This window comes from Panthera onca, chromosome E3 (genome assembly GCF_046562875.1).
Source record: "Panthera onca isolate mPanOnc1 chromosome E3, mPanOnc1 haplotype 2, whole genome shotgun sequence".
In the NCBI taxonomy this organism is placed as follows: Eukaryota; Metazoa; Chordata; class Mammalia; order Carnivora; family Felidae; genus Panthera; species Panthera onca.
The window spans coordinates 25,234,985-25,253,524 of record NC_138354.1 but is presented as its reverse complement, the minus strand read 5'-3'; the positions used below and the strand labels follow the sequence as shown (position 1 = coordinate 25,253,524).

General features: G+C 37.6%; 1 protein-coding gene across 3 annotated transcripts in view; it reads right to left on the bottom strand.

Annotated features, from left to right (window-relative positions):
- DNAH3 (dynein axonemal heavy chain 3) overlaps nucleotides 1-18,540 on the bottom strand; it is a 168,135-nt gene that overhangs the window by 64,423 nt on the left and 85,172 nt on the right. For all 3 annotated transcript variants that reach the window (XM_060648727.3, XM_060648729.3, XM_060648728.3), the window contains 5 exons: nucleotides 17,454-17,695; nucleotides 10,693-10,793; nucleotides 9,193-9,298; nucleotides 6,880-7,009; nucleotides 4,183-4,428 (listed from right to left, as the gene is read on the bottom strand). In XM_060648727.3, coding sequence (XP_060504710.3) covers nucleotides 4,183-4,428; nucleotides 6,880-7,009; nucleotides 9,193-9,298; nucleotides 10,693-10,793; nucleotides 17,454-17,695 — 825 coding nt within the window. The remainder of the gene's footprint in view (nucleotides 1-4,182; nucleotides 4,429-6,879; nucleotides 7,010-9,192; nucleotides 9,299-10,692; nucleotides 10,794-17,453; nucleotides 17,696-18,540) is intronic.

Below are 18,540 nucleotides of genomic sequence, written 5' to 3'. Positions count from 1 at the left end.
TAGAAATGAAGAATGCATTTGGTAGGCTTATTAATAGACTAGATGCAGCCTAGAAAAGAATCTATGAGCTGGAATATATGACAATATAAACTTACTAACCTGAAATAAATGGAGGAAAAAATTTAAAAAAAGAACAGATTATTGGATAATTGTGGCCAATTGCAAATCGTTTAAGATATTAATACTGGGAATACCAGAAAAAGAAGAGACAGCAAAGCACAAATATTCAATGTAATAATGGCCAAGAACTTTTGAAAGTTAATGATAGATATCAACCTATAGAACCAGGTAGCTCAGAAAATATGAAGGAAGAAAAACACCCCATATTCAACACCTGGGAATAATATAACCAAACAACAGAAAACCAAAGACAAAGAGAAAATCTGGAAAAACATCAGTTTATTGGGGAAGATCTTACCTATAGAGGAACAAAGATAAGAATTATAGCAGACTTTCCATCAGAAAGTATGCCAGAAAGAACAGAGTAGAGGGAAATATTTAAAGTGTTGGTGGGAAAAAACTCACCATGATAAAATTCTGTATCCACTGAGATTATATTTTCAAACTAGAGGAGAAATAAAAGCTTTCTCAGAAAACAAAAAAATGAGGGAAATCATAATCAGCAGGGCAGCCCCACAGGAAATAGAATTTTTTCAGAGAGAAGGAAAATGATATAGGTCAGAAGTTTGGATCTACATTAAAAAAGAAAAAAGGAAATCTTTTGGAGAAATAATAAATGAAGGTAATTTTTAAAAAATCAATGTAATCTATTACAGAAACAGGCTAAAGAAGAAAACTCACATGATTATCAATAAATTCAGAAAAAGCATCTGACAAAATCCAACACTCAGTAAACTAGGTATAGAGGGGAACTTCCTCAACTTGATAAAGAATATCAACAAAACACCTACAGCTAATCTCATACCTAAGGCAAGGAACTAGATACTTTCTCCCTAAGATAAGGATGCTCCCCCTAATCATACCTATATAAATCATACAGGAAGTCTTAGCTTATGCAATAGACTAAAAAAAAAACAAACAACAACAAAAAAGGAAATAAAAGATTGGGATGGAAGAAATAAAACTATTTTTGTTTGTTGATGGCATGATTACCTATTCAGGAAATGGATTGGGAAGGCACAAGGGAAATTTAGCAATCAAAGCTTTAAAATTTTATTGATCCTTGATTCAGTTATTTTAATTCTAGGAAATTATCCTAAGAAAATAATCATGGATTAAGCAAGCAGGTGGCTACCGGAATACTGCTCATCACAGTGTTGTTAATGATAACAAAAACTAGAAAATAACTAGGAAATAAGTGCAGAATGATCCCATATTTGCAAAAATAAATCCATAGGCACATATATGCACAGGGAAACGTCTAAATGGATGGTTATCAAAATGTTAATTGTGGTTATCTTTTTTAAAATATTTATCTTTTTATTATATGATCTATTCATATTTTTTCTTAAAAAATCAAGAATGCACTTCACACTCGTCAGGATAGCTATTCCTAAAAAGCAAGACAAAACAATACATGAGAATGTGAAGAAATTGGAATTCTTGCGCATTGCTGGTGGGGATGTATGATGGTTCAAGTACTATGAAAAACATTGTGCCAATTCCTCACAAACTTAAACACAGAATTACTATATGATCTATAAATTCCACTTGTAAGGGGATCCTGAGTGGCTCAGTCAGTTAAGCATCAAACTCCTGGTTTCGGCTCAGGATGATCTCACAGTTTGTGAGCCTGAGACCCACGTCAGTCTCTGGGCTGACAGTGCAAAGCCTGCTTGGGATTCTCTCTCTCCCTCTTTGCCCCTCCCCCACTTGTGCATGTGCTTTCTCTCTCTCTCTCAAAATAAACTTAAAAAAATAAATTCCACTTTTGAGCACATAGCAAGAAGAAATGAAAGCAAGAGACTCAAATAAATATTTGTACACCCATGTTTATATCTGCATTATTCACAGTAGTCAAAATATGAGAGTAACTCAAATGTCTATCAACAGGTGAACAAAGGAACAAAATGTGGCACGTACACACAACAGAGTATTATTCAACCTTAAAAAGGAAGGAAATTCTGACACATGCTTCAACATGGATGAATTTTGAAGTTATTACTAAGTGAAATAAACTTGTCAAAAAAGGACAAATACTATGTGATTCTATTTAAATGAGGTACCTAGAGTAGTCAGATTTATAGAGACTGAAAGTGGGGTGGTGGATGCTGGGGATAGGGGAGCCAGAAGGAGGGGAGAAATGGAGAGTTAGTGTTTACAGAATATGGAGTTTTAGTTTGGGAAGATGAAAAAAGTTCTGGAGATAAATGGTGGTGATGGGTGCACAACAATGTTTAACACCACTGAACTGTATACTTAAAAATGGTTAAAATGGTAAATTTTTATATTATACATATTTTACCAAAATAAAAAAGAATCTTCTAAATCAAAGAAGAAGTAAAAGAGAAACGAGGAGGAGGAGAGAAGGAAGGAAGGGGAAGACAAAGAAAAGAAGAGAGAAGAAAAGAAAAAAGAAAAGAGAAAGAGAAAGAGAAAGAAAGAAAGAAAGAAAGAAAGAAAGAAAGAAAGAAAGAAAGAAAACAGAATGATTGTACTACAATCTAAATACTGGATTGGCCCAGGGCCTCTATGCAGTTCACTGGGATAGATGACCATATCAGATAAAGTGTGCCTCATGTGCTGAGGAAGGACTGTGTGTACAGGGGCAGTGGGTGGCCCCTACTTGTTCATTCATTTATTATTATCATTAGGAAAAATTTCAAACATAAATACTGAAAACACTGTACAGCAAACACTTACATACCCTTCTCCTAAACTTTATGATTAGTTTTTACTTGTTTTATCATATACCTGCTCATCCATCTATCAAGTAAGCCATCTGATTTTTTGACAGACTTCAACGTAAAACATCTATACTCTTCCCCGTAAACTTCAGCATTTATATCATTCACTGTTCAGTATTTGTTTATGCTTTTTCTCTTGATCTAAAATTTACATGCAATGAAATGTACAAATCCTAAGTGCACATTCACTGAGTTTTGACAAATGCACATATCTGTGTAAACCAAATCTTTCTCAATATACACATTACTATCGCTCTAGAAGTTATTTCATCACCCTTTATCTACTATTTTATAATCACAAAAATTAAAGCTATTTGGAAAGTGTTTATAGTATGATCTCCTTTTTGTTACAGAAATATAGAAAAAAACTTGAAGAAAAAAATTTTAAGTGTTTATTTGTGGGTAGTTGGATTACCACTGATTTTTATTTTCTGCTATTCTCTGTATTTTCTAACTTAACAGAAGACCATGGGGGAGGGGAAGGAAAAAAAAGAGAGAGAGGGAGGGAGCCCAACCATAAGAGACTCTTAAAAACTGAGAATAAACTGAGGGTTGATGGGGGGGTGGGAGGGAGGGGAAAGTGGGTGATGGGCATTGAGGAGGGCACCTGTTGGGATGAGTACTGCGTGTTGTATGGAAACCGATTTGACAATAAATTTCATATTAAAAATAAATAAATAAATAAATAAATAAATAACATGTTTAAATGTAAAATATTAAAAAATAACTTTTATATATCATCATGGTGTTAAGAAAAATAATAGTGAAAGCCACTTAAAAGAAAAAAAATCTTTTGATCTTTTAGTAAATGATGTCACACATAGAATATTTATAGATCATTAAAGTGATCACTTTGAAGAAAATGTATATGGCAAAAATGGAAACATTTCAACATGAAATTAGATTACAATGACAAAATTACAATGAATATTAACGCCATAATCAACATAATACGATGAATGTAAACACACAGAATAAGGCTAGAAGGGAATAAGAAAAACAAATGTGTTATATTTCTCATTCTGTCTCCTGGAGTCTGAATGATGGAATTATGGGTAATTTGGGGGAAAAAAAAGTTATATCAACTTTTCTAAATTAAAACAATAGTTAAAACATCCCATAAGACCCTGACTTTGAGCCATCCATCTCTTACACATGTGGGCCGGCTCTGAAGACCTTGAACCCACTCAGGCAAGCTACATAATGTCACCTGGCCATTGTAAAACCCTTACTTGGACCACACATTTTGATTGGATTTTGGAACCATATGATCCAGATTATTATAGCAAGACAAAACAAACAGGTACTAAGTTACCTCTTTCAGGAAAGATGTTGTTTTTGGTAAGTTTGACGCTTTTGGGCCTTGGATTGTTATCATCCATACCCATGATCAGGTTGCGGAAAAACAGATCAAATTTCTTTCTGCTGTCCGCATTGATGGTGCCGGCCACGGTCCACACCAAGGCAAAGAGGAATAGACCTTGCAGCCAGAGAAAGATCTGTTGGCTTGTTGGGCCTTCAAATAATTCACTTTCCTCCTTGTCTATTTTTCTGATTTCATCTAAAAGCAAGAAAAAGGAACCTCAGGAAAAGCTGCAAATATCTGCTTATATACAGATCTATAAACAATGTGAGCTGGGTGATCTTGTCTGTGAGGGCTCTGGAGAGGGGAATGATAGTGGCTGAGTGGCCATCACCTGCCAGATCCTTTATCCACATATTTCTTTGTGCTAGTTTTAAAAACTTTTTCTAATTTTGAAAGGACATGGGCACCAACCTGAAGGAGCTCTCAATGGCTGAAGACATTTGAGCATCAAAATAACTATAGCATTGGATTATAACCCGTAGGATAAAATAAATATTGTGAGTTCATACTTTAATCAGCAAATAACTGAATTAGCAAAGAAACAGGGAAGAACAGTTTTTCCTTACAGAAAATTCTAATTAGTAAATATAGAAGGAATACACAGAGAAACAGAAAATTAACATTAGGCAAATGCCACCGTAATAACCGTGGTAGGCAAGATCCAATAGATATTAAAATCAGTGGGTGAAAATTTGAGGAGCAAATAGGATATTTGCATGGTTTCAAATTGTCTCCCCTCCCCCCAAATACTTATTAATTATGAAGGAAAACATAGTAACTCTTCTCTTACAGTGGAGAAATGTGGCTCTGATCAAAGCTAACTTTGACCAGAGCCTTCGCCAGTCATAACATATAGCAACATCATGTGCCCCATGATGATGTACAGAGAAGGATACATCATCACTTTCGTGGTATTCTTACTGAAAATGCATAACCCCAATCTAATTATGAGAAAACATATCTCTTAAATTGAGAGATATTCTATAAAATAAATGACCATTATTTATCAAGTAACCAAGTTATAAAAGACAAGGAAAGGGGTGCCTGGCTGGCTCAGTCAGTAGAACATGTGACTCGATTTGGGGGTCATGAGTTTAAGCCCCATGCTGGGTTTATTTAAAAAAAAAGGCAAGGAAAGACTGAGGAGCTGTCATAGATTGAAGGACACGAATGAGATACAACAATTAAAAAAAAAAAGTGACCTCCTGAATTGCATCCTAAAACAGAAAAAGGACATTTGTGGAAAAATTGATGAACTGCAAATAAAGTCTGTAGTGTAGTTAATAGTTTAGTATCAGTTTCAATTTTCTTATTTTGATCATTGTGCCTTGGTTATGTAAGATGTTAACTTTAAAGGAAGCTAGGTGAAGGGATATGTGACTCAACATAGTCCTTTAGCAATTTTTTTGCAAGCCTGAAATTATTTTAAAATAAAAGGCTAACAACTGTATTTAGTATTCTTTAGCTCAACGCCTTGCTGATTGATCATAGTTACCATACTCCTGCATTTTAGCACTGACAGAGGAAAAAGTTAGGGCTCTGAAATCAGACATGTCTGTGTTCATGTCCCCAGTTTTTAGTAGTTGTGTGTCTTTCAACACTCCTGATAGGACTCATGGCTATAGATCTGGGAAGGCAAGATATTAGGGCACTCAGTGCTGGGGACAATGAGTCCGCTTCTCATGCGATGCCTTTTTTCCTGGAGGAGATACAACACAAGGACAGGAAACAGGGCTTGGGAAAATATGCAAAATTTGCAACTAATGATGCAAATATATGGCATTGTATGCAGTTAGTGTGCTTTTGAAATTGCCTGTAATTTTAATTTCAGAAAAATCACATAATATTTAGCCAAAGAAAGTCTCCACTCAACTGTTCACCATATTACATTTTTTTAATCTGTTCCTATAATGCCTTTGGAAGCAATGAGCTGAGAAAATGTACATGTAACAGAAGTTCTGGGAAGATCCATCTTGAGCCTGAATTATGTGAGATATTGAAAAAGAAATGTCATCCAGGAAGAAGTTATCCAAATGGACACATGCTTTGTCATTTCCCACAGAATTCAATGAAATTTGATTTATATGTGATGGTTACAGGGAACTTCTCTAGGACCTTTAAACAAATAGTTCTTGATTTAGGTACTTCTCATGTCCTGGAGAAGTTCCCTAGTTTTGTAGCTGATGTGATCAGTTCTCTTGACCGTGTAACTATGTATTTTGTGAAATCAGATTTTTATAAGTTTTCTTAACACATGAAAATCTCCGGTCTTATTTTTTGCAGAATCTTTTTTTCTCAGATACATTCATATGTATCATGTAAATTCATTTCCCTCCAGGATATCCTAGTTAGGTAAAGAGAGACAGAGATTTTTATCCTCATTGTGTGGACGAGAAACCCAACACAAGAAAAGATGGGGTAATTTGCACAAAAACATCCAGGAAATCAATCTAAGATTAATGTTAAAGCCCCAAAACATGGATTCCTTCCGCTAAATTCTACTATCTCCACTCCAAAGGCTTGTTTGTTCTAGACTAAAATGCCAGTCTCGTTGTGACTCATGGACGGGGCAGGAATAGAAGGGATGGGGAAGAGGAAGAAATATCCTGCATATACCCCACCTTCAAGAATCATAGTAGCACGTACCAAGCAGAGAGGAGTACAGTCTCATCATTGAGGAAGCAAGGTGGATGGGAGAAGTTTGGACCACAAATTTACACTGAAGGTGAATAAACTCCAGGCAGGGCTGGACAAGCCACATGAACATATCATTGACCTGAAAGTAGAAATGAAATTTGAAGACGTTATCAAAAAATGAGTTTAAGACTAAGGGTTTGGTACACTTCTGGAAGGCCAGGGATGCTGGTCAAGTTGCTGATTATTTTTGAATGTAGGTGTATTGGGAAAAGGACCAAAGGTACCCAGGGCCCTGACTTAAACTTCCTACTCAATGGACAGGCAGCCCACAGACCATCCCTACTCCTCCCATTTTACTACCCAGAGCTGGATACTCAGAGGCTTGGAGCTACTGTGGGTCAGCTACAAGATGCATAAAGTAGTTTTAGGACCCAAACTGGGCATCTGACTTGTTTGTATAAAATCATTAGGAACCCTAAACAAGATTTTCAAATGACTTTAGGCTGGACTCCTGTATAAAGTGGCCATAGGAAGTGCAGAGCTAAGTTCAAGGCTGATTTTCAGTAATTATCTGTATGTATGTATGTATGTATGTATGTATGTATGTATGTATATATGTACTTATTTGTAGGTTTAATGATTCTCGTCTCTGCTCTTTACCCCAGTTACTCTTTCCAAAAAATTTTTCCTTTATCCTCTTATTTGGGATATTTTTTCATTTTTGTTAAAATATTTGTGGTTGTCACTGTAAATTATCTTAAGTCATTTTTTGGGAAGTAGATAGGTCATCACTAAATAAATACATGTATATATATATATATATACATATATTGATATATATCCATATATAAATATATAGATGCATTTATATGTATATATGAATACATACACATGAACATATATATGAATACATATACATGTGTACATGAATATGTGGTATATTCATCCAGCCAACAAATATTTATTGAGTATCTAGTAATTACAGTGTTGTAGGTGCTGAGGATAAACAACCCACAAGATAGACAAGATTCCTGCCCTCTCAGAAATTACTGAAGGATAGGGGAGACAAAAAATAAATAACTAAACAAGCAAGGAAATAAATAAAATACTTACAAATCATGGAAAGTACTAGCAGGAAACAAATAAAGATGCTACAATGGGGAATAATGGGAAGGGCTTAGTAGGGTGGTCAGGGAAGGCTTCTTAGAGGAGGAGGCCTTTATGTTGAGATGATGAAGGTGAATCATCCCTCAGAAGATAAAATGGGACAACATTTCCAGGAAGAGGAAGAAAAGGTGCGAAAGTCTTGAGGTGATGAAACCTGGGGTCTTCTAGGAATGGAAAGAAAATACAAGGGCTGCAGGGTAATAAGTTGAAGAAGAGGGTAGTGATGAGTTCAGAAAGGCGACAGGGTCAGACTGAGGTTTCAGAGGCCCTGATAAGAAGTTAGACTTTGTCCTAAGGACGCTGAGGAGTCGCACTGAAGGCTTCCTGTGCACCTGTATAGATTGGTCTCTTGATGTGCATGTGGGCATGTATCTGTATAAGTATGTGATTATATACATGGTACGTTCATATAAATGTGACAGGAATGGGGCCATCCTACATAGCTCATCAGAGTATTTCCACAGTAGGAAGAGAGCCCAACTATACCTTTCTTGGCTTCTTCGGTGAGAAACTTTCCTAGAATTCTATTAATGCAGGGAAAGACAAAAGCCACCAAAAGCTTGGGTTCTCCCTTCCTGATTCCCTAGGCTGAGAGTGTGCTCATGTACCCATTAACCTGAATGTTCACACCTCTTTTAGAAAGGGAAGAAGGGGACATATACTCTTAGTACCTGCAATACAAGCTTTTCTAAGCTGGCTCCAGCTCCCTAGATATGAGAGGTATGAAGTCGAGGTCACCAGGATGAGGAGTGGCAGTACAAAGAGGAACACAGCTCTTCCTAATCTGGCCTATCTCTAGAGCAACTTCTAGAGATATTTCTGCTAGTGGAGCAACGGGAAAAGGAGTGACATTCCAGCCACCTTACAGAATGTTCTCAAGCATCAGAATTCTCCACTGGGGAGATGGGGAGTGAAGGTAGAAGGGAGAAGGGAGAAGAAAAGTAGAAATTGACCATATCCCATCCTCTCCACATGGAGAACAAAGTTGGAAAAATGGCAGGCAGCCAGGAAAGAAGACAACTAGAGGCAAGCAGGGGAGCCACTGCCTGTTCTTGCATCCTGGAATTAGAAGGTAAAGATGTGTCTAGAAGGCCTTAGAAATGAGGAGCAGGGAGACAGGGAGGGAGGGGAAGTAAAGGAGTCTGATGGTCTCACCAATTCCTTGTGCTCCTCAGTGAGACTGGTGGGCAGGGTGTCCATATAAGAGTCCTTCAAGGGCTTCCAGCCTAGTTGATGGGGCTCCATGTAGATCATCCCACACCTGGCAAGCACAAAGAGAGAACCAGCCTGGTCCACATCTAGGCTCCCAAGCACACAGGGGCGAGGTAAATGCAGGCAGTCATGGCAAGGTAAGGGGCTGTAGCTTGGGGTGGAGCACAGACCCTTGCCTGCTCTAGGCCAAAAGGAAGGTGCCCAGATTTTGTCAGCAAAGGATGGGGACCAGTGATAACAGCTTGGTCTTGGGAATAAGAGAGACCTGGGTTCAAATCCCAGCCCCAGATTCTACTATCTGAGTGGCCTTGGGCAAGCTTTCTTTATTATCTCTGAAATTCTTCATCCTTGTCTATAAATCAAGAAACAAAAAATACATAGTTCATACGGCTGTTACAGTGGTTAAATAAGAAAATGCCAACAAATAATTCAGTGCCATTTCCAGGATATAGAAAACTCGTAATCAATGGAAACTATTATCATTAGCATTAATAAGTACTGATATTGTATGTAGTACATGTTTTTTTCCCCCCATTAAAATATGGCTGCCATTTACTGAGCATCTACTGCATGTCAGGCACTATGCTATGTCTTAATGACCTTTATCTTTAAGGATATCTTTATGGTCATGTTTTAAGACATGAGGAAACTGGCTCAGAGAGGCTAAGTGACTTGGAAGAGGCCACACAGCTAGATATTGACATGGCCAGGGTGGAAGACCAAGTTGGTCTAATTTGCCATTGCTCTTTCTACTCCCTGACATTGCCTTTTAGAATGTGGGCTGACTTTATTTTTTTTATGAACCTCAGGTACAGAATTGGATTCATTGTCATCCTTGGTACACTATCAGTAGCCCATGCAGGGCCTTTCTTATTTCTTAGTTAAGGGTTTTCAATAATTTAATGAGTATCCATGAACCTACCACCCAGACAGAAGCTAGGATCTTGACAATAACTTTCATCTAACCCATTTGGTCTCCATTATCCTATACCCATGGCTTTCTCCACCTGATGTAACTCATTATCTTGAATTTCATGGTCACCTGTCTCTTGATTTCTTTCTTTCTTATATAGTTTTATAGTACTTCTATATGTTCCTATAATGTAAATTTATTTATGTTAGTTGTTTTTAGCAGTTTAAATGGAGACACTGCACTATATATACTATTGTGTGCTTATTTTTATACATAACATTGCTAAGATTTTATAGTTAATAAGATTTATCCATAGAGTTCTAGGTCAGTATAATTTATTTATTTTGAGTGATATATAAATATTACAGTTTGTTACAAAAACACTAATTCAAAGGGATACATGCACCCCTATGCTTATTGCACCATTATTTACAATAGCCATATTGTGGAAGCAATTCATAGATGAATGCATAAAGAAGATGGGTATATACATACAATTCCCTCAGGGTGCCAGTATGAGGCTGACTGACCTGCTCACAGTGGCTGGCGAGGCCTGCTCCAGATCCGCTGGCTCGAAGATCAGACTCATCTTGGAGCTCATCTGGATAATCTCTCCACTCATTAAACACAGCTGAAAGGGCAAAGCAGAGAAGTGGAGGGCAGGCAAAGGGGTTAAATTCTATCTGCAAGTGAAAGGCTTCAGTGGAGACAGAGATGGTTTACATTCATTCAGTACTTCTTGAGCACTAACTATATGCATCAGGCACTGTTCTAGATATGTAGAATAAAACAGACAAAAATCCCTGTGCTCTTGGGATTTACATTCTGCTGGGAGGAAACAGATGATAAAATACATAGCACATAACATGATGAAAGTGCTTTGGAAAATAATTAAGTAGAAGAGGAAGCTGGAAAATGCTCAGCCAGGGCCAGGTGATTTTAAATAGTGAGGTCAGAGAGTCAATGAATTGCAGCCTTAGATGAAGGATCAAGAAGTTATCAGACTACATCAAGTTTCATGGTTCCTTCCTTAGCATTTAATATAGATGTAACTGCACACCTTTCTCCTGTTTTATTTGCTCAAGTTTCCCATGAAGGACTCCTTTTGGGATCTCCCATGGACTGGTGTAAGTCTACAGGGACAAGAACATCTCTACAAATCCTTTCTGGAATGGAAGGAAAGACCACTGGAAATCCTAGTGTTTAGAGGGTATGTCCCTGTAGAAAGTAGTTCAAACACACAGGGGAGACTCAGTGTACATACAAAGAAGTGGTACTTCCTATTTGCCAACATGGGTTCAAGTGAGATCTTTAAGTCACAAGATTGCCTGAGGCTTCGGTCTCTCAGTGGCAAAGAGGAAACCCCATTACTCCCTGCTATTCATTCAAAGTTGTGCTTAAAAAGTTCTTTGTACATTACCTGGCCCACACCTGGAAACAGGTCACTAGAATCAGGTCACTACATGCATCCCCAAGAAGGTCAATAGCCATTATGGGGCTGACACCACCAGCAGTATCATCTCTGAATATCAAGAAAAGTAAAAGAGACCCATACCTCTGACGGTAGTTTGATTTACACCCAGTGACAGGAAGAGCCATCAGGAATTCATGGTTTATAACTCTTTATACTTCTTATCTCAAAACCAACAAATACATTTGTACAATTAGTTTATATCACATGGCCTATATAATATAATAAAACATTTCAATTTTTATATGTTATGTAATCAAAATTATGCACATATTATAATTAGCGTATGTGTGTAATTTGGATAATTAGGCCTTCCATTGAGCATGACTCACTCATAGTCTTGTGAAATTTAAATGTAGTAGGAAAGTATATTTTGATTCAATAATCATGCATATTCAGTATAGAAACTTCCTTAAAATGGTGATAAATTTCATTTCATTTTTCATCACCACTAAACCAGCCTTACAAGAGATCTTAAGGGGGATCCTGTGAGACAAAGTACCAGAGACATCGCTACAAGCATGAAACCTACAGACATCACAATGACTCTAAACCCATATCTTTCTATAATAACACTGAATGTAAATGGACTAAATGCTGCAGCCAAAAGACATAGGGTATCACAATGGATAAAAAAAACAAGACCCATTTATTTGTTGTCTACAAGAGACTCATTTTAGACCTGAAGACACCTTCAGATTGAAAGTGAGGGTATGCAGAACTATCTATCATGCTACTGAAAGTCAAAAGAAAGCTGGAGTATCCATACTTACATCAGACAAACTAGACTTTAAATTAAAGGCTGTAACAAGAGATGAAGAAGGGCATTATATAATAATTACAGGGTCTATCCATGAAGAACTAACAATTATAAATGTCTATGCGCCAAATACAGGAGCCCCCAAATATATAAAACAATTACTCACAAACATAAGCAACCTTATTGACAAGAATGTGGTAATTGCAGGGGACTTTAATACCCCACTGACAACAATGGACAGATCATCTAGACACATGGTCAATAAAGAAACAAGGGCCCTGAATGATACATTGGATCAGATGGACTTGACAGATATATTTAGAACTCTGCATCCCAAAGCAACAGAATATACTTTCTTCTCGAGTGCACATGGAACATTCTCCAAGATAGATCACATACTGGGTCACAAAAGAGCCCTTCATAAGTATACAAGAATTGAGATCATACCATGCATACTTTCAGACCACAATGCAATGAAGCTTGAAATCAACCACAGGAAAAAGTCTGGAAAACCTCCAAAAGCATGGAGGTTAAAGAACACCCTACTAAAGAAGGAATGGGTCAACCAGGCAATTAGAGAAGAAATTAAAAAAATATATGGAAATAAACGAAAATGAAAATACAACAATCCAAATGCTTTGGGATGCAGCGAAGGCAGTCCTGAGAGGAAAATACATTGCAATCCAGGTCTATCTCAAGAAACAAGAAAAATCCCAAATACAAAATCTAACAGCACACCTAAAGGAAATAGAAGCAGAGCAGCAAAGACACCCCAAACCCAGCAGAGGAAGAGAAATAATAAAGATCATAGCAGAAATAAACAATATAGAATCTAAAAAAACTGTAGAGCAGATCAATGAAACCAAGAGTTGGTTTTTTGAAAAAATAAACACAGTTGGTAAACCTCTAGCCAGGCTTCTCAAAAAGAAAAGGGAGATGATCCAAATAGATAAAATCATGAATGAAAATGGAATTATTACAACCAATCCCTCAGAAATACAAGCAATTATCAGGGAATACTACGAAAAATTATATGCCAACAAACTGGACAACCTGGAAGAAATGGACAAATTCCTAAACACCCACACACTTCCAAAACTCAAACAGGAGGAAATAGAAAGCTTGAACAGACCCATAACCAGCGAAGAAACTGAATCAGTTATCAAAAATCTCCCAACAAATAAGAGTCCAGGATGAGATGGCTTCCCTGGGGAATTCTACCAGATATTTAAAGCAGAGATAATACCTATCCTTCTCAAGCTATTCCAAAAAATAGAAAGGGAAGGAAAACTTCCAGACTCATTCTATGAAGCCAGTATTACTTTGATTCCTAAACCAGAGACCCAGTAAAAAAAGAGAACTACAGGCCAATATCCCTGATGAATATGGATACAAAAATTCTCAACAAGATACTAGCAAATCGAATTCAACAGCTTATAAAAAGAATTATTCACCATGATCAAGTGGGATTCATTCCTGGGCTGCAGGGCTGGTTCAACATTCGCAAATCAATCAACGTGATACATCACATTAATAAAAGAAAAGATAAGAACCATATAATCCTGTCAATCGATGCAGAAAAAGCATTTGACAAAATTCGCATCCTTTCTTAATAAAAATCCTTGAGAAAGTCAGGATAGAAGGAACATACTTAAACATCATAAAAGCCATTTATGAAAAGCCCACAGCTAATATCATCCTCAATGGGGAAAAACAGAGCTTTCCCCCTGAGATCAGGAACACGACAGGGATGTCCACTCTCACCGCTGTTGTTTAACATAGTGTTGGAAGTGCTAGCATCAGCAATCAGACAACAAAAGGACATCAAAGGCATCAAAATTGGCAAAGATGAAGTCAAGCTTTCACTTTTTGCAGATGACATGATATTATACATGGAAAACCCAATAGACTCCACCAAAAGTCTGCTAGAACTGATACATGAAATCAGCAAAGTTGCAGGATACAAAATCAATGTACAGAAATCAGTTGCATTCTTATACACTAACAATGAAGCAACAGAAAGACAAATAAAGAAACTGATCCCACTCACAATTGCACCAAGAAGCATACAATACCTAGGGATAAATCTAACCAAAGATGTAAAAGATCTGTATGCTGAAAACTATAGAAAGCTTAGGAAGGAAATTGAAGAAGATATAAAGAAATGGAAAAACATTCCGTGCTCGTGGGTTGGAAGAATAAATATTATTAAAATGTCAATACTACCCAAAGCTATCTACACAGTCAATGCAATCCCAATCAAAATTGCACCAGCATTCTTCTCGAAGCTAGAACAAGCAATCCTAAAATTCATATGGAACCACAAAAGGCCCCGAATAGCCAAAGTAATTTTGAAGAAGACCAAAGCGGGAGGCATCACAATCCCAGACTTTAGCCTCTACTACAAAGCTGTAATCATCAAGACAGCATGGTATTGGCACAAAAACAGACACATAGACCAATGGAATAGAATAGAAACCCCAGAACTAGACCCACAAAAGTATGGCCAACTCATCTTTGACAAAGCAGGAAAGAATATCCAATGAAAAAAAAGACAGTCTCTTTAACAAATGGTGCTGGGAGAACTGGACAGCAACATGCAGAAGAATGAAACTAGACCACTTTCTTACACCATTCACAAAAGTAAAGTCAAAATGGATGAAGGACCTGAATGTGAGACAGGAAACCATCAAAACCCTAGAGGAGAAAGCAGGGAAAAACCTCTCTGACCTCAGCCGCAGCAATTTCTTACTTGACACATCTCCAAAGGCAAGGGAATTAAAAGCAAAAATGAACTACTGGGACTTCATGAAGATAAAAAGCTTCTGCACAGAAAAGGAAACAATCAACAAAACTAAAAGGCAACCAACAGAATGGGAAAAGATATTTGCAAATGACATATCGGACAAAGGGCTAGTATCCAAAATCTATAAAGAAATCACCAAACTCCACACCCAAAAAACAAATAATCCAGTGAAGAAATGGGCAGAAAACATGAATAGACACTTCTCTAAAGAAGACATCCAGATGGCCAACAGGCACATGAAAAGATGCTCCACGTCGCTCCTCATCAGGGAAATACAAATCAAAACCACACTCAGATATCACCTCACGCCAGTCAGAGTGGTCAAAATGAACTATAAATGCTGGCGAAGATGTGGAGAAATGGGAACCCTCTTGCACTGTTGGTGGGAATGCAAACTGGTGCAGCCACTCTGGAAAAACAGGGCAGAGGTTCCTCAAAAAATTAAAAATAGACCTATCCTATGACCCAGCAGTAGCACTGCTAGGAATTTACCCAAGGGATACAGGAGTACTGATGCATAGGGGCACTTGTACCCCAATGTTTATAGCAGCACTCTCAACAATAGCCAAATTGTGGCAAGAGCCTAAATGTCCATCAACTGATGAATGGATAAAGAAATTGTGGTTTATATACACAATGGAGTACTACGTGGCAATGAGAAAGAATGAAATAATGGCCCTTTGTAGCAACGTGGATGGAACTGGAGAGTGTGATGCTAAGTGAAATAAGCCATACAGAGAAAGACAGACACCATATGTTTTCACTTTTATGTGGATCCTGAGAAACTTAACAGAAAGCCATGGGGGGAGAGGAAGGAAAAAAAAAAGAGGTTAGAGTGGGAGAGAGCCAAAGCATAAGAGACTCTTAAAACTGAGAACAAACTGAGGGTTGATGGGGGGTGGGAGGGAGGGGAGGGTAGGTGATGGGTATTGAAGAGGGCATCTTTTGGGATGAGCACTAGGTGGTGTATGGAAACCAATTTGACAATAAATTTCATATATTAAAAAAAACATAATTTGAAAGTGATTCAAATACAAAAAAAAATAAATAAATCCATTTAGCTATCTTAAAAAATTTTTATTTCATTTTAACATATAGTAAAATAGCACTTATTATATGCTAGGTGCTATCAGAAGCATTTTGAAAATATTAACTTATCTAATCTTCCTAATTAACAGTCCCCTTTTACAGATGATACAGCTGAGACACAGAGAGACTAAATAGCTTGCCTGAGTTTATACAACTGGTAAGCAGCTATGCAGGATTTGAACACAGCCTGTCTGGCTCCAGAGTCCAAGTCTTTAGCCAATATGCTAACTGTGGCAGAATATATTTTCCAAAGACTGCTGTAGCAGTAGCTTCCATCACATGAATGCTGTTGCAATGTGACCTTGCCCTGCTCCATCAAGAAGTGGAGTCTCTTTCTCCACTCCCTTGAATCTGAGTAGGCCCAGTGACTTCTTCAACTGCTAGAATTCAGAGAAAGTGATGCTATGCCAGTTCCAAGCACAGCTCTTAATTTCCTGGAAACTTTCACTTCCTGCCTTTTGGAAAATTAACCACCATGTAAGAACTATCACTACCCAAGACCACTAAGTGAGACACCTGACACATGTGGAGATGCCTGGCAGATGAGATGTCATCTGAAGAGAAAGAAAGACAGAGAGAGACAGGCGAAGGAGGAATGAGCCCCAGACACCGAGTGAGGAAGCCACCTTGGTTGTGGATCCTCCATCCATGGCTGCCCTAGCTGACATCACAATGATGAGCTGAGCCCAGCTGACCCCTTCCAAAATTTCTAATCCACAATATCATGAGCAAAGTAAATGGCTATTTTAAGTCTTTAAATATACCGTAATGAATAACCAAATACATTCCATATATCAGGCACTTTGTGCATGCTATCTTATTTAATTGCCAATATCCTTATTTTATTACTACCTTTTTACAAATGTGGAAATTGAGATTCAGAGAAGTTATGTGACTTGCCCAGTACAAAAGCTCAGTTGTAGAGCTAGTGGTCCAATATGATGCCAACACCAATGCTTTTAACCATGATGCAACATTATCCCTAAACAGACAGAGCTTACCCACAAGTACAAATAAAAGCATAATTCATAAACTTAAATTTCTTGTGGGGCATTTATTCGTCATGTAACAAATGTATGTATTATATAGTTTGGGCCAATTACTCACTTGAAAAAGAGAATTTATAACCTACCTATATAAAAGAGATATGAGACTCAGTAGGTACCTTTTTATTGTCATCCAGAACTGTGTTCATATTTTCGATCCAAACAGCATCTACTGGCCCATCAAATATAATCCATTTGCGTTCATCAGATATTGAGGATGCTTGTTCCCGGAAAACATTGGCTAGGACACCATCTGTCCATTCATGGCTCACTTGGTCAAAGCACCCATAGAGCTGCCCCATGGTGATGGCCTTGGGGTTGATGATCAAATACTCCACAGCAAATTCTTCCATCTCTTTGGCTGAGCAAGAAGGTTCAACATGAGTTACAAAGGCTCTGGAGAGACCAGAACATTAGACAAGAGACAATGCCACCTCAAAGACCAACCAACCTTTATGATTATGTCATCCATGCAGAGTCCTTATGAAATTTGTACTCAGTTCTTATAAAGGCTAGGATATCTGGATGGGCAATGACTTAAATTATTAGGTTATTATGCCCACTAGTTTCTCACCAAATTTTCTTCTGAGTCTCATTTCAAACAGGGCAAATGTTCTGGTCAGATCTAAAGAAATCTGTCTGGGTCTAAATGAACTCAAGCAGTAAGGGAGAGAGGTCCATGTTATTAAGTGTCTTTATGTACCTGACTCTCACAGCTACCCTAAGAACCTTGGCTTTGACTTGAAATGAAGGAATAGCAGACATGTAAATGATTCTGGAAAATATTGACTACTTTTCTTTTCTCTATCTGAAGGATTAGTTTAGCCCTGACACCTCTTCTTTAGCTGCTCAGCAAGTATCCGCTGAGAAATTCACACCATGAGAATACAAGGACCCAACCGGAATACACAGGCTGATAGATGGCACATAAGATGCATTCAATAACAGAAAATAATCACACTTTTATATGATCCTTCAAAGTAAGGAAACGTTGGAATGCTTAAACCATGAGCTAAATAAAGAACCATTTCTGCAGAATCCCAAGGCAAAAACGATGGGATAGCCTCTTTTCTCATTTAGTTTCCTAAACTGTATTCAAATGTTGAAAATAGTAAGTTTGAAATGCTTAGTTACTAGGCCCTAATTAGTTACTAGGGCCAAGTTAGTCCCCAAAACAAAAGCCTCAAAAATCCAACAGCAACTCAA